The 15,793-nt window shown below is 36.2% G+C and overlaps 5 protein-coding genes across 5 annotated transcripts; 3 read left to right on the top strand and 2 right to left on the bottom strand.

The window, feature by feature from the left end:
- Positions 1-653: 653 nt before the first annotated feature.
- On the top strand, positions 654-5,228 carry kif12 (kinesin family member 12; the record flags this gene model as incomplete). Its single annotated transcript, XM_020580446.1, has 4 exons — positions 654-718; positions 810-1,286; positions 1,391-5,028; positions 5,203-5,228. The coding sequence occupies 4 exons, from the start codon at positions 654-656 to the stop codon at positions 5,226-5,228; spliced, it is 4,206 nt and encodes a 1,401-aa protein (XP_020429033.1).
- Positions 5,229-5,314: 86 nt separating this feature from the next.
- Positions 5,315-6,082, bottom strand: vps46 (SNF7 family protein; the record flags this gene model as incomplete). The annotated part of the gene is made up of 3 exons (XM_020580447.1): positions 5,315-5,333; positions 5,411-5,963; positions 6,076-6,082. 3 exons carry the CDS (start codon positions 6,080-6,082, stop codon positions 5,315-5,317), a joined length of 579 nt encoding a protein of 192 aa, XP_020429034.1.
- Positions 6,083-8,030: 1,948 nt separating this feature from the next.
- Positions 8,031-9,462, top strand: sahA (adenosylhomocysteinase; the record flags this gene model as incomplete). Its single annotated transcript, XM_020580448.1, has 2 exons — positions 8,031-8,690; positions 8,818-9,462. 2 exons carry the CDS (start codon positions 8,031-8,033, stop codon positions 9,460-9,462), a joined length of 1,305 nt encoding a protein of 434 aa, XP_020429035.1.
- A 444-nt stretch (positions 9,463-9,906) lies between these two features.
- On the top strand, positions 9,907-10,413 carry PPL_09656 (uncharacterized protein; the record flags this gene model as incomplete). The annotated part of the gene is made up of 3 exons (XM_020580449.1): positions 9,907-9,924; positions 10,133-10,234; positions 10,258-10,413. 3 exons carry the CDS (start codon positions 9,907-9,909, stop codon positions 10,411-10,413), a joined length of 276 nt encoding a protein of 91 aa, XP_020429036.1.
- An 842-nt stretch (positions 10,414-11,255) lies between these two features.
- Positions 11,256-15,361, bottom strand: DG1091 (tetratricopeptide-like helical domain-containing protein; the record flags this gene model as incomplete). Its single annotated transcript, XM_020580450.1, has 3 exons — positions 11,256-11,783; positions 11,851-15,069; positions 15,137-15,361. The coding sequence occupies 3 exons, from the start codon at positions 15,359-15,361 to the stop codon at positions 11,256-11,258; spliced, it is 3,972 nt and encodes a 1,323-aa protein (XP_020429037.1).
- Between the last annotated feature and the right edge of the window lie 432 nt (positions 15,362-15,793).

Genomic DNA, 15,793 nt, shown 5'->3' on the forward strand with positions numbered 1-15,793 from the left:
AGCTAAGAAAAAATATTATAATTTTTGATAAAAAAGAACATTATTTTATTTATTGTTATAATGCTTCTTTTTTTTATTCCTGTCTTTATTGTGTCTTTGCATATAAATTACTGATTAATATTAATATTAATGTTTAATAGATATCATTGAATTGGATCAATGAAAGAACCAAACCACCCTTTTATAATTTTTTTTTTTTTTAGTAGTGCGCCATTTTTTAAAAAATTTAAATTATCAACCGTTAGAAGTCATTATTTTAAAATAAAATGGATCTCAATTGTGATTGTTTTAACTGTTTTTGTTGCAACAATCAATAATAACAATAATCAAAATAATAAACATAGTTTAGTTTTACATAGTAGTTAGTATTTTATTAAACTGACTAATATCAAATCATATCTAATTATTAATATTAAACATACATACAAAAGGAAAGAGGATATAAAAACTTATTATTGTTTATTTATATAATAATGTATTTTATTTATCATTGAAAACAAACAAAAAAAAAACAATCATAATAACATTTAATTGAAGAAGTTAAAAGTAAAACAGTTAACTTACTTCCTCCTCTTTTCTTTTATCTAATCTATTTATTTTTTTCTATCTATATATATATCTAATCAAATATTACTATATTCACATACAAAATGATGGCAACAACATCTTCTGCTAAAAAAAATGATATTTTAATGTCACCTGCTTTGACTTCAAGAAGGTATAATAAACAACTGAAATATTTTTAATAAATAATATTTTTTTATTAACCTACCTTATATTTATAATTATTATTGATTTGATTATTATAGTCCACTTACAAATAATATAAATAGAATATCAACCATTTCAACACCATACTCTGTGAAAAAGAAGATTACCACCATCACTGCTGGAAATGGAAACATCAATCATTTGAATAGATCACCGATTACATCGCCACGTGTATCGACTATCAATAACACTACACTGAATACCACTGCAATTCTCAATACTACTGCCACCAATATGATGAGTGCACGCGTTAAGCTCAACGATGACTCTGTCGAGCCAATGAAGGTCTATCTTCGTATCAGACCACTGTCAACCGACGAAGTCAAGGCCAAAGAATCGAATTGTTTCCACAACTTGACACTGACCTCTGCCAACATCAAGTCTGGAAGTGGCAGCAATACCACCAGCAGTAGCTCAACCACACTCAATAAGGATAGAGTTGCCAACGAATCCGAGGGTAAATTCTCATTCTCACAGGTTTTCAACGTCTCCACTACACAACAACAACTTTTCAGGTAATTATCCATCCAACAAACTTGTTTTTATTTTCACATTGAAAACTAACAATGATATACTTTCAATTTTCTTTTACTTTTTTATATATATATTTTTTTTCTAGAACTGTATCATTTCCATTAATACAATCATTTGTAAATGGACATAATATATTGTTGTTGGCGTATGGTGTTACCAATGCCGGTAAGACCCATACAATCAGTGGATCACACAGGGATCCAGGTATAATTCCACGTTCTTTGGATCTACTTTTCAAATCGATTCCAAGGCGTCTGTTGAAACAAAACGAAGGCAATGAGTATAATGATAGTGTTGGAAGTGTTGATGATGACGGTGAGACTGATTCGATGTTTGTCGATGCCCCAGATTCACCGTCGCTCAACGTCGAGCAACAACTCCAGATATCACGTAGCCACAGGTACGTGGTTTGGCTGTCGTACTATGAGATCTACAAAGACAACGTCTACGACTTGCTCGACGACACCCCTCCAAAACAGAAATCACACCTCAAAGTAGAGGCAACCAACACTGGCGAGAGTGTCACCATTAAGAACTTGACAGAGGTCCTCGTCGGTACCATCGAAGAGGTGCACGAGGTGCTTGAGCAAGGTCTGGCCGCCAGACGTGTCGGTGGCACCAAACTCAACAAGGGTAGCAGTCGTAGTCATGCTGTGCTCACCGTCAAGTTGGTTACCTATCCAGACTGTGGCTCCCAACTACCCTCTGAGAATCAAATCCGATCCTCCAAGTTGTGTATTGTTGATTTGGCTGGAAGTGAGCGTTCGAAGCGTACCGATGCTGGCGGTGAACGTTTCAAGGAGGCAACCAATATCAACTCGTCGCTGTTGGTACTCGGTCGTTGCATGGAAGCACTGCGTCAGAACAAGAGTCGTTCCGCCAACCAACAGGCAGTTGTTCCACCCTGGCGTGAGTCTAAACTCACCAGAATCTGCCAAGAGTATTTCGTTGGAAATGGAAAGACTTCGATGATTGTCAATGTCAGTCCAACCACCAGGGATTCCGAAGAGACTCTCAATGTCTTGAAATTCTCTGCCATTGCCAAGGAGATTACTACTCAATCAAAGATTGACACTGGCAAAGCATTGAAAAGCAGTGCAGCCGCTATTACTTTGAAAAAGAGAAAGCCAACTGCTGAGGACGATGATAAACTCGAGTCGGCGTCTTCAACTTTACTTCAGCAACAACAACAACAACAACAACTCCAACAGTTGAATACGCAAAGATTGAAACGTGCTCATATGTCACCGGATATCAATCAATTGCAACCAAAGATTGATTATATCTCGATGGAGAAGAATCAATTGCTAGATCAAATTCAATGGTTCCAACATAAACTAAATCATTCCGAGTTGAAGATGGCCGAGATTGAAGCAACCATTCGTGAGCAAGTCGGACAAGAAGCATCGACTCATCTCATGGAGATGGAACAGCAGTTCAAGGAACGACTTGCTAACGAAGCAAAGTTGATGGAATCACGTCTCAATAGCAAGCTGTCATTGTTCAATCGTCTCAGAGGCATCCAAGACAATATCAACTACGAAGAGAAGAACAAAGAGTGGCAACTCATGATCAACTCACTCACCAATGAGAAGCAAGAGCTCTCTCGCAAGTTGGATGCCGCCATCATTGAAGTTGAGCAACGCAAAAAAGTCAACGAAGAGAATTTCAACCAAATTCTCTCACTGAAATCGATGAAGCGTGAGCTCGAAGAGGAGAAGAACAACATGATTGGCGAACTCAAGTCTTTCCAAGAGAAGGGATCGCTTCTTCAGATCCAACACGACATGGAGATCCAAGAGAAGAAAGCATTCATCGAGTTTGAACTTCAAGAGTATAAGGAAAAGATTTCACTGGAGAATACCACTCTCCAGATTCAACTGAACCAAGAGCGCAGAGAGAAACAAGCACTCATTGAAGAGCTGACAAAATGGCGTCAAAAAGCCGAGGAGAATTCGTCACTCCTCAACCAATCGTTCAATGACCAACTCAAGGAGAAGCACGCCAAGAGTCCATTCAAGAACTTTAATATCTCCAGCACTCCACTGCGTACTCGTATCTACGGTACCAAAGTTGCATTGCTCAATGAGAGTCTCGACCATAAGACACTGTTTAAGGGTGACATTGAAAAGTCGGTCAGTGGCCAAGGTTTCTCTGTGAGATTCACTGACTCTGAAGTGATTCCACCAACACCCTCGTCCGCCAGCAAGTCGTCGTCGTCCGTCATGCCAAGTCCAGCCCGTTCCAACGTAAACAACAATAACAATGGAGGACCAGGTACACCAACATCTTGCCAGATGTCAACTGTTTCACAGTGGACACCGGATCGTACTGCCGACCACTCGGTTGACGGCAGTTTGTTGATGCAGGCAATCGACGAAGATGACATTGACATGGAGATGTCTCAGATGCAGATGGACGAGTGGCAAGACATTGACATCAGTGAGAACGACAAGTCCGCACCGAAGCGTACCAATTCGACCTCCTCCACAAAGAAATTCTTGACCAAGACCAAAGATATTCTGACATCGAGCACCAAAGATATTTCCAATCTCACCTCTTCATTCTCCAAGGAGCCAAAGGAAAAGGTTAAATCCGACAAGGAATTACAAAAGGAAAGAGAGAAGGAACGCGAGAGAGAAAAGGAGCGTGAAAAAGAGCGTGAAAAAGAGCGTGAAAAAGAGCGTGAAAAAGAGAGAGAAAAATTAGAAAAGGAGAGACTTGAAATCGAAAAGGCAGAGAAGGCAGAAAAAGAAAGATTGGAGAAAGAGAAATTAGAGAAGGAGAAGGAAGCCAAAGCCAAAGAGAAGAAAGAAGATAAAAAGAATGCCAAATCCAGTTCAAAGGCTGCTTCCAAAGAAAAGGAACCAGTCGAGAAGGAAAAGAAAAAGATTGGTGCACTCTCCAAGGTTTTACCAACATTCAAAAAGGCAACTACAACTTCCACCACCGTCACAAGCACTGCCACTGCAAATAAGAAGGGTACCGCTGCAACAATTGGTAAAATCACCAAACAATCTGCTGCCTCAACTGCGGCTGCTACAACTACATCATCAACATCAACTGTCATTTCAAATAATAACAATAATAACAATACCAATAATAATGGTGCCAACGTTAATTCTGTTGCTGCAACATTTGGTAGTCCTTCACATCTTCATCCTTTATCTCCAATCAAATCATTGTCATCTCCTCAGTTGGCAGCATCGTCGCCACCCACCTCACCAGCCGCCAAGAAGATGCATAAACAGTTGGTCTACACACATTCCAGCCCATCTGAGCTGACCGCCATGCCATCGACCAGCAGCAGCAGCAGTACTACCACCAGCAAAACTAATAGTTCCAATAGCTCTTCGAGTGACTTGACAGGTAGTTCCAATAACAACAGCAACACCACCAACAAGGTTGCAATGGCCAAACGCAAGTTGGCACCAAAATCACAGATGAATCTCCTATCAATGTCAGACGAAGAGGAATCACCACAAAAACCAACCGCTTCACTACAACGACAGAAATCACTGAAAAGTCTCACATCTTCAGCTACATCGACCTCCTCCACACTTTCAAGCTTTAAAACCCCAGCCAAAACACCAGCAATTACACCTCTCAAATCTAAATTTAGCAAAGTCAGCAAATTGACCTCACAGTTTGAATCAACATCATCCTCACAAACGAATCCACAAACTCCATCAGTTGTCAAACAACACGGTCTAAGAAGAAGAAGTAAATTGAAATCAGTCATCAAATTCGAATTGAATTAGAAACATAAAGACGACACTTTTTTTTAATAATAAAATTAATAATAATAATAATAATAATGTATATATAATAAAAATAAAATAAAAAGTATTTAAATAAACAAACAAATAATAGTTGTTTTTTTTTTTTTTTAATTAGAATTTACAAATACACAAATTTATTGAATGCCAAAAGAAACAAAAAAAAAATGATAACAATTGGAAGGTTTAAATCAATTTTAATATGATATTATTATTATTATTTAATATTCTTAGTTCTTTTGTTTTAATCTATAAAAATGAATAATAAATTGTTAATAAACTTTTTTGACTTTTTGTTATTATTATTATTATTATTCTATACTAACCTGTTAAGTCTTTCAGTAAGTTCATCGGTTTCAACTTGTTGTACTTTTTCAGATGGAACGGCACCCATTTGCATACCGACGTTGAGACCGTGTTCGTCGGCAACCTGTGAAATCAGTAGATCGACTTGGTCGGCAGGTGTTGAAAGTGTGGTGGTTTGGTTCATTGCGTTCTCTACGTATACCGATTGGACATCGAGATCCTCAAACTGTCTCTCGAATTGATCCATTACATGTGTTATCTTTTCAAGGTCCATCGAACGCATCGATTTCTCCATTGACTTTACAATGTTTGCCATGGAACCGGTGACCGATTTCATTCTGATGGCAGTCTCTACACGTGATGCAACGGCATCGATTCTCGATGCCAATCTCAAGTAATTCAGTGATTGATTCTTCTCACGAATAGCGTTCTGTGCATATATTCTTGCACCGTCCATATTTCCCTGTTCGATGGCTTTCTTTAACTTTAGTTTTTGTGCTTTCTCATTCTGTTCTGATTTCTTTGACTGTCTTTCTAATTGCTTAGATGTGAACTTTAATTGAAATAATTGATCTATTTATTATTTATTGATAGATAGATAGATAGATAGGAGAGATTCAATGTTAAAAATCTACAAAGCAAAAAACAAAACTTAATCATATTTTTAAACTTTCAAATAACTTACTTTCCATTTTTATGTAAAAAAAGATCTAAAAGTTTATAATGAATATAATAAAGTAATAAAATAATAACTAAATAATAAATATATCTATATTATCGGTACAAATAAATAATAATAATAATAAACAATCAAAAAAATAATGATAATTAACAAAAAAAATTAAAAAAAATTAATAAATAAAGAAATTTTAATTAAATTTTGAAAAATTGAAAAACAGAAAAAATTTATCTTTATTTTTTGAGATAGTTTGTTTTTTGATAACGGAAGAATTAAATGACCTTAAAAAACATTGTTCATTGAAATTTTCAATGGTTTGATTGTCTTATGAATTATGAATCTTATAAATAATATATAAATAATATATATATATATATATATCTTTAATCGAACCATTGTATATTAATAAAATATTAAAAGTAAAAGGTTGTAACTAATCTGATGGATATAAAGTCGAACTTGAAAGTGAGTCATGGTAATAATAATCATTCCATTAATATTGTAGTATCAGTACAATATAAAATCCTCACCATTATTATTAATTATTTCGATCAAGAAAAAAATAATAAAATTATTAAATGTGATAAAGAGTTTGGTTGGATTGTTTGGAACAAATATTTATATATGTTCTAGATTGTTGTAGCTAAATCTAATGATTCATCAAGATGATATATTAATAATAATTTATATTATTATTGAAATTTCAATAATGAATCAGATTTTTGGAATGATGTTCATCAAACGAATCTGCAAATAATTTGACAGCGGTGTTCCGTATTTAGATTGATGTATCGCAATCAACCAAGTGTAAATGCAAATTAATTTAAGTATAAACATTTTGATGACTCACAAAGAAACTAAACTATTGAATCAATCAGATTTCTTTCTTTACTCACGATTACTTTTAAAAATATTCGACCCACTTGTTCTGCACTTTTGTTTTTCTTTTTTTCCCAATTTCCATCTGAGAATAGTTAAGATTATTGATAATAAAAAATAAATTTCGCTCGATTTTTTTCTTTTTTGTAACTTTTTTCATTTTAGGTATTTAATCGAATTTGAATACACACACCCCAAAAAAATACTTTTTTCAAATTTATTTTAAATTTAATTATTTTTTTTGTAAGTTTTTTTTTTTTTTTTTGTTTTTTTTTTGTTTTTTCGAACTCATAAATATGAACTCAAATCACAGCTGACAGCACTGTTTTTTTTCCCTCTAAGTCTATATTATATATAAAGGTAAAGTAATCAAATTATATTATAGCTTTGCTTTTAAAACAAGCTTTGGAAACAACTTTTCACACACAGAAGTTTATAACTGGACGACTTTTTGTTGTATAAAAAAATTTCATCATTATCACTTTGTCGTTTTGTGCGCATAATTCAAATTTTGACACAGATATAGTTAATTGGAGTATCTAAGAACATACAATTTATATTAAAGTCAAGAATAATAGTAGCAAAAGATTGATACTCAAAATTAAATCTTCACTTGGTTAATTTGACAAATGATTCGTCATTTCAATAAAACACTCATAATGTCATAATAGTCATAATTTTTATAAACAACCCAAATTTTTAACCAATCGAAAGATATTAATAATTTAATAGTAAGAGTCGATAATAATAATAATAATAATATTACTTTTTCAAAAAAGGTTAGTTTTTTTTGTTTTTTTTTTTTTTTGCTACATTTTTTGTGTGTCACACCTTACAAATCATATATCTCAATAGTGGTAGTAATAATGTTAAAAAATGATGTTATTCAAATTGAATTCTTTTTTTATTTTTACTTAACAACATTTACATCTATATTGTCAAAATAATATACAAATTTAAAAAAAGATAAAAGATTTTTTTTTTTAAACTCGTTTTATTTATTTAAATATAAAACTATATATTTTTTTTTTTCATTCAATCAAATAATTTATTAATTATTAAACTATCAACACATATAGAAAATGTCTGCTGATAAGAAGCTTCCATACAAAGTTAAGGATATCTCTCTTGCTGAGTGGGGTCGTAAGGAACTCGACATTGCCGAGAATGAGATGCCAGGTCTCATGGCTCTCCGTAAGAAGTACGGTCCAAACCAAATTTTGAAGGGTGCCCGTATTGCCGGTTGTCTCCACATGACCATCCAAACTGCCGTTCTTATTGAGACTTTGACTGCTCTCGGTGCTCAAGTCCAATGGTCATCATGCAACATTTTCTCCACCCAAGATCACGCCGCCGCCGCTATCGCTGCTACCGGTGTCCCAGTTTACGCCTGGAAGGGTGAGACTGAAGAGGAATACAACTGGTGTATCGAGCAAACCTTGATCTTCCCAGACGGTCAACCACTCAATATGATCCTCGACGATGGTGGTGATCTCACCAACATCATCCACGACAAGTACCCACACTTGTTGGCTGGTATCAAGGGTGTCTCTGAAGAGACCACCACTGGTGTCCACAACCTCCACCGTATGCACAAGGAAGGAAAGTTGAAGCTCCCAGCTATCAACGTCAACGACTCTGTCACCAAGTCCAAGTTTGACAACTTGTACGGTTGCCGTGAGTCCTTAATCGACGGTATCAAGCGTGCCACCGATGTTATGATTGCCGGTAAAGTTGCTGTCGTAAGTATCATATGATGATCATTAATAATATATTTATAAATTATACTCTTTAACTTATAAATATATAAACTTATATACTTGTATACATATATACTAATGAATATAATAACTATTTACATATAAAAAGGTTGCAGGTTATGGAGATGTCGGAAAAGGATGTGTCCAATCTCTCTCAAAGATGGGTGCTCGTGTCTTGATCACTGAAATCGATCCAATCAATGCCCTCCAAGCTTGCATGGACGGATTCCAAATTGTCACCATGGAGGAAGCCGCCCCACAAGGTAACATTTTCGTCACCACCACCGGTTGCCGTGATATCATCGTCGATCGTCATTTCGAAGCCATGAAGGAAGACGCCATCGTCTGTAACATTGGTCATTTCGATATTGAAATCGATGTTGCCTGGTTGAACGCCAACGCCACCAAGGACACTGTCAAGCCACAAGTCGACCGTTACACCATGAAGAACGGACGTCACATCATCTTGCTCGCTGAAGGTCGTCTCGTCAACTTGGGTTGTGCCACCGGTCATCCATCTTTCGTCATGTCCAACTCTTTCTCCAACCAAACCTTGGCCCAAATTGCTCTCTGGACTGAGACCTCCAAGTATCCAATCGGAGTTCACTTGCTTCCAAAGATCTTGGATGAGGAGGTAGCTCGTCTCCATCTCGGTATCTTGGGTGCCAACCTCACCGTCTTGACCGACAAGCAATCTGCTTACCTCGATGTTCCAGTTGCTGGTCCATTCAAACCAGAGGGATACCGTTATTAAATTAATTCCCACTATTGCAAACATTTTCATAAAATAAAACTTAAATATTTCAAAATACTCCTTGCCATTGATTTTCTCTCAAGTTTCAGGTGCACCGATTTTTTTCTCTCGAGTTCAAATTTCCACTTTCACCCTTTTCACTGATTCTGTTCCAATTTTTTTTCTCTCGAGTTCAAATTTCCACTTCACACTTTTCACCGATTCTATTCCTGTTCGACCCGTTTCACAGATTGATTCCATTTCGCCTGTATCTGCTGTTCCACCGACTATATTTCACCTGATTCCACACTTTTCACTGATTCTATTTCAAATTTTTTTTTCTCTAGAGGTTTCAAATTTCACCCATTTCGACAACTTCATCTGTTCCACATATTTCAATTTCATTCACCTATTTCACCCGTTTAAACTGATTTTTCTTTCAAGTCTCGAGCCATAGTCACAGAAATGGAAGATCTTGTTCTAGTAATTAAATCATTACCTAATTAATAGAATAGAAACTTGGTCGTGAATGGAGAAACTAAAGGCTCTTTCATCAAACGGAGGTGAAGCTCAAGCGAAACAAACCACCTTATCGAGTACTCCCAAAGGCTTCTGTCATGAATAGTTTGACTTCTTGGTGTGAACCTTGTCAAATATTTTAGGGATTTCTATAACATTTTATTTAACATAGAAAAGTTATCTACAAGAAATATCAAAGGAGGATCCTACTTGGTCTACTTTTGACAACAGAGAGTATTTCAGATGCTACCCATCAATGATGTCAAAGAAAAGAGTTTTCCAACCTATGTTTACTAGGAAAACATTACATTCAATGAATTAATGCCAGATTTTAGAGGTACTGCCGAGTTATACTACAATTTCTTATATGAACATTGGGTCTATTCCAAGAGGAACCACATTGTCACGTCTGGATTGACAAGGTTCACACCAACCAAGAAGTCAAACATATAAATGATTTCTATCCCATGACAATACAATCTATAATACCATTTATGACTACCAAGTCACGGTATTCCAACTCTGTATTCAAGTTTGGAATTTGTTGTCGATGGGTTATCGGATACTAATAAGTCGATATAATTTCGAAAATAAAATGTCACTGATAACGACCAATAGCCAAAGACGAAGTTAGTAGGTGGTTGGAGGAGTTGTTGTCAGTCAGCTTAATGACTTAGGCTAAAAGATAATTGAAGTGAGCAAGCAATGTTTGAACCACTAGACTCTCTCTGACCACAACTCAAACATTACAAGTTTCGTGTCTCCAAATCCCAAAGCTATTTCAAAAACAAATTTATTATCTAAAAACATTATTGAATTTTGACATATCAATTTTTTGTGAATTCCAGAGCATCATTGAAAGAGTTAATTATTTCTAAAATTATTTGATAGCCTATTTCAAAAGAAATAATAGATGGAATAAGCAATTAATGATAAAAAAAAAAACAAATTGATAAATCGGAAAAACATAAATATTCAAAATGTATCAGTTCATATCTTTAAAATATAAAATTATAGGGGAAGAGGAGTTTATTTGATTATAAAATGGTACAACATTGAGGTTGTCGGAAAAAACTACAAAAATTGGAGAACCAAGAAAAAATATCTTTGTCCTTCACAACAATGTTTTTCATATCAAAAACAAAAAACAAGATTTTCTCTCAAGTTTCAAGTGTGATTAAAAAATAAAATAAAAAGTAGGTATCAATTAATTGTTGTTTCTCTGTATGGGTATACTAAAAGATAGTAAAATAAAAATAAAAAAAAGATAGTAATAACACTTTCATATTATATTATTAATTCTTTAATGTTAAATCTTTGAATATCTTGTCTGGAACTATAGCAGGAGTGTTTCTAGTTTCCTGTTGAACGAGTCTATCGATCTTGTTGTTAAAGTCATTGGTTCCAGAGTTTGTAAGGGACGATGTAGATGTAGCTTTCGTATTGGCAATGGCACAGTACAGGTTGGCTAATGGCATTCTTGGGTTGATAGCAATCACTTGATTAAGTAGTGACAAGGCATTGTTGATATCGTTATCCACTTGTTTCGATGCTTTCTTATCATTATTGGATATTAACAGTACGATCGATTTGAATAGCAATAGAATTGGGTGAGTTGTTGTATTCGACGTCTCGTTATTATAATCATTGAAAATCTTGATTGCTTCCTTCCACTTTTTCATCATGATATAATATCTCATCAATCTTCCAACTGTAATCAATCTAAGATCTTCATCATTAGCACCTGCTAGTGTCAAAGATTGATTCAAACATAATAAAGATGCATCCAATAAATTCATTTCTTCATAAATATATGATAGTTCCTAATGATAAATATAACATGTTAATAATTGTTATAATAAATGAAATCATGTTATCATAATAACTTACATGATATAAATGTATATTAGTATTATCTAGTGTTAATGATTGTTTATAAAGTTTCAATGCACTTGTTCTATCGTTATTAATCAGTTGATACCTTGCTTGTTGTCTAATGAGTTGTGATTGTATCTTGTTATCTTTTTCATGTTGTTTCAATAGCGATTGATTCAACTCTGTAAATTCCTTCTCTCTGGACAGGTGCATCAAGATATCCGATAGTTGAACAGAGTGTTGTTTGCTAGTGTTGTCATTTCCATATCTATCTGTAATTAAACGGTTGGCAGTCAATGCAGATTCGAAATCTTCAAGACTTTGACTGTGTAGAGCTTGTAGATACAGTAGATTCGAGAGATCTTTCCAAGCGTTGGTATCGCTAGGACAACTATGTACTATACGTTTCATCTGCTTGATAGATTCGGAAATGTTGACTGAATAGCAACGATCTACTTGCAACAAATGTGATTTGGCAAATGTATATTCGATTGATTTGGCATCATATCGATGGTTGTCACTGTCAACTGTGTGGTTGGCAGAGATGTTTCTAGAGTTCTCTAGGCGTGTGAGAATGGATTTGATTGCAGATGAATCCGATAGTTGATGATAACGATTGAGATGATCTAAAAGTAGTTTCCAAACGTGAGGATAATGTGGATAGGCATGACATGCTCTGATCAACTGTGAACGAGCCTGTGCGATATCATTGGTTTGTAATGCGATGATCGATTGTAGAATATAGTTTTCAAGAGTGACAGACATTGACTTGTTGGCGTGATCCACCAACAATTGTTTGGCAGCCTGACAATCGTTCGCTAGAATCTTGATCGCCGAACTCAAATAGATGGCCGGTGCAAATCGATTGTCAACAGCCAACACCTTCTCAATGATTTGTTCGGCTTGTGGGAGTTTCTTACACTGATAGAGTACCTTTGCCAACGATATCAAAAGAGTACACTTCTTTCGTCGCAAAATCGATTCGTCTTGACCTGCTTGGTGAATCGATGCAACCGATGCTTGGTAAGCTTGAATGGATTTGTCTGGTTGTCCCAATCGGTAGTTTGCAATAGCAATAATCTCCCAGATCTGACTATTTCCAACGGCTCCCGACATACACTTGTCTCCTTCAGTAATATATGGCGTCAGTGTATCCAAACATTGTTTCCATTGTCCAGCTTTCAATTGTACTCTTGAAAGATTGATTTCAATACATTTCTTCTTTGTAATTGAATCGTTATCCATTTGATTATTATTGCCACCAATATCATTGTTTCTAATTGAATTCAAACTAAATTGATTTGGTTTAACTATATTATTGTTGTTGCTGCTGCTGTTGTTGTCTACCAATTTAGTTAATGCAAGATGAAGTTGATCAATTGCAAGTTGATATTGTCCGTTGGATTCGAGAATCAATGCAAGATAGTTGTGTGCTTCAATGAGGGATGAACAGGTTGTCGAGCTATAGAGTGCGATGTATCTTGCCAGTTGTTGCTGTGCAGTGGTATTGTCTTTGTGCTGATAGGCAAGAATGGCAGAACCTATCAGTGCTTCTCCAACTGGTTGTTGTTCCAGTGCACTTTGAATGTGAACATAGTCAGAGTGTGCAAGTTCCAATTGATCGATTGCCAAGATCGATCCGTTCAACTCGTGGATTAGACCTTGTAGTGACCAGACACTGCTTGAATCTGGATCGTTGGAGCGGGCAACCATCAGCGCTGAACTGGCAAGATCCAATTGATTCGATTGCAAGTAGAGTGCACAGAGATTGTTGTACGGTTCGAAACGAGTGGAATTCAATTGAATCGAACGGATAAAACAATGTTGTGATTGCAATGGATAGCTATCCATCAGAATGACACCCATCAAATTCCAAAGACTATAGTCAGTCGAAGACAGATTGATAGCAACACTAATAAACTTGATAGCCGATCGTAAAACTGTTTGTTTCTTCTCTGATTCCGGACCGTTGCTACTACAACAAAGATATTGATAGTAATGGTTAATTGCTAGGTCTTTCAGTGTCGACGATCTGTTGTTGTTGTGTTGACATTTCAAATAGGCATCGGCACCCTGTTGTAGCTTTTGTTGAACATCCAATGAATTCATTCCTTGCAAAGCAATATGGTGATAAAAAGTAGAGATATCACCGAGCAACTTCCACAGACAGAATATCTTGGAATCTTGTTCAATCGCTAGTTGGATGGTTGTCTCTGCCGACTCGAGCGATTGTAATGCCATTCTAGACGATCCATTAGAGTGATAGTGTTTGGCGAGCTGGAAAAGACATTCGGCTTTGCCTTTGAGTGATGGCAAGTGTTTTCCGAGTTGGCTGAGAACCTGGTCAAATTCAATGACTGCCTCATCGTTCAGCCCAAGAATCTTGTTTAAAACGGCAATCTGATAGTTCAACTCTGGTACTTTTTCATTGGTTTGATTCAGTAGTGTTTCCGCATGAGACAACGCCTTGAGCGATGCAATATATTTGGTTTGACGACGGTAGCATTCACCAATTCCACGCCAGTAGATAGTGGATTCCGGCTTGCCTTTCAACGCGGTCAAGAATGAGGTCGACGCTTGATCCAGCTCACCAAGATCCATCTGGTAGAGCGCCAGACGATAGAATGCCCATGAACAACGGACAACATTGAGTTGGAATGACTTTCTATTGTCCAAGCAGTACTTGGTGATCTCACGGTAGAGAGAACTTGCAAGTGTGTATTGTTGTTGTGTGATATAGTAGTCCGATAGAGAACGACCGGCATCTTCATTCAGGATATCAAGAGACAATGCTTTCTGGTAACATTTCTTGGCACGTTCAACATCGTTGTTGACACGTTGGTACAGCATTCCAAGCTCAGAGAATGTCAGAGAGAATGCTGTGTTCTTCTGAGCAGCCTTTAAAAACATGAGAATAGCTTCACCACCACGTTGTTGTTTCGAATACAATAATCCCAATACAAAGTATCCAAGATGGAAATTCTCATCGTTGGCAATAGCGGATTCCAAATCCGATTTGATCAACGATAAATCTTTATCATTGATTGGTTGTTCTGATGATATCAACTTTATCCAACAGCTATAAATAATTGATTGTGAACGATAACTAGTATTGCTGCTGTTGCTGCTGTTGCTGCCACTGTCAATAACTTGTTGGAAATATTGTAATGATTTTTCGTATTTACGATCGTTAAAGTAGATGGTTGCCAATTTAAAGAGTAAATGACAGTTGCCCTGATGTTTCTTTAGACATTCCTCTAGTACCAATATCGATTTCTCAAGTTCCCCGTGCATTGCCAACAATGATTGTGAACAAAATGATATGAATATCAATGAAGATATCGGTATCAGCTGGATTCTCACGTGATTTGATTAACTCTAATGCTTTTCCAACTAGTTCTCTTATTTGATCGTATGATTTTGTTGTCATTTGTTGTTGTTGTTGTTCACCTGCAACTAGACATTTTAAAAGTGCATGATATCCAAGTAAAGCATTTGGATTCTTTGATACTCCACGCTCTAACATCTTTCTTGTGTTCTCACCGCAATCACCCAGTGTAATGGCGGCATAGTATCCAAGTCCCAACCAACCGATACTTCGTAATGGATGCATAATAACAAGCATCTGTGAAAGATTGACAAGTGTAGATCGATCTTGTTTCTCGTCGTCCAAAGCCAACAAAACAAGTTGCTCCAACGGAAAGGCAGCAGTGAGAATCGCACGATTCATCTTTACACACTCGGCAAACAACAAATCTCTGCTCTCATCACTCTTGTTGCTCGCTCTATACTGTCGCTGTAGTAACTCTATATAGTTGGTGAAAATCGACTCTGTCAACTTCAAGCCCTGTGACTTGAGCAGCAGTTGTCCGTTGTCGGCGAGCAACTCGCTGTACAGCTTTATCAGGCTGTCCATTGTCTTGCCTCCTGGCTTGTAGAGTGTCAGAGTAACCTGTCG

Source organism: Heterostelium album (assembly GCF_000004825.1).
Source record: "Heterostelium album PN500 unplaced genomic scaffold PPL_scaffold11, whole genome shotgun sequence".
NCBI lineage: Eukaryota > Evosea > Eumycetozoa > Acytosteliales > Acytosteliaceae > Heterostelium > Heterostelium album.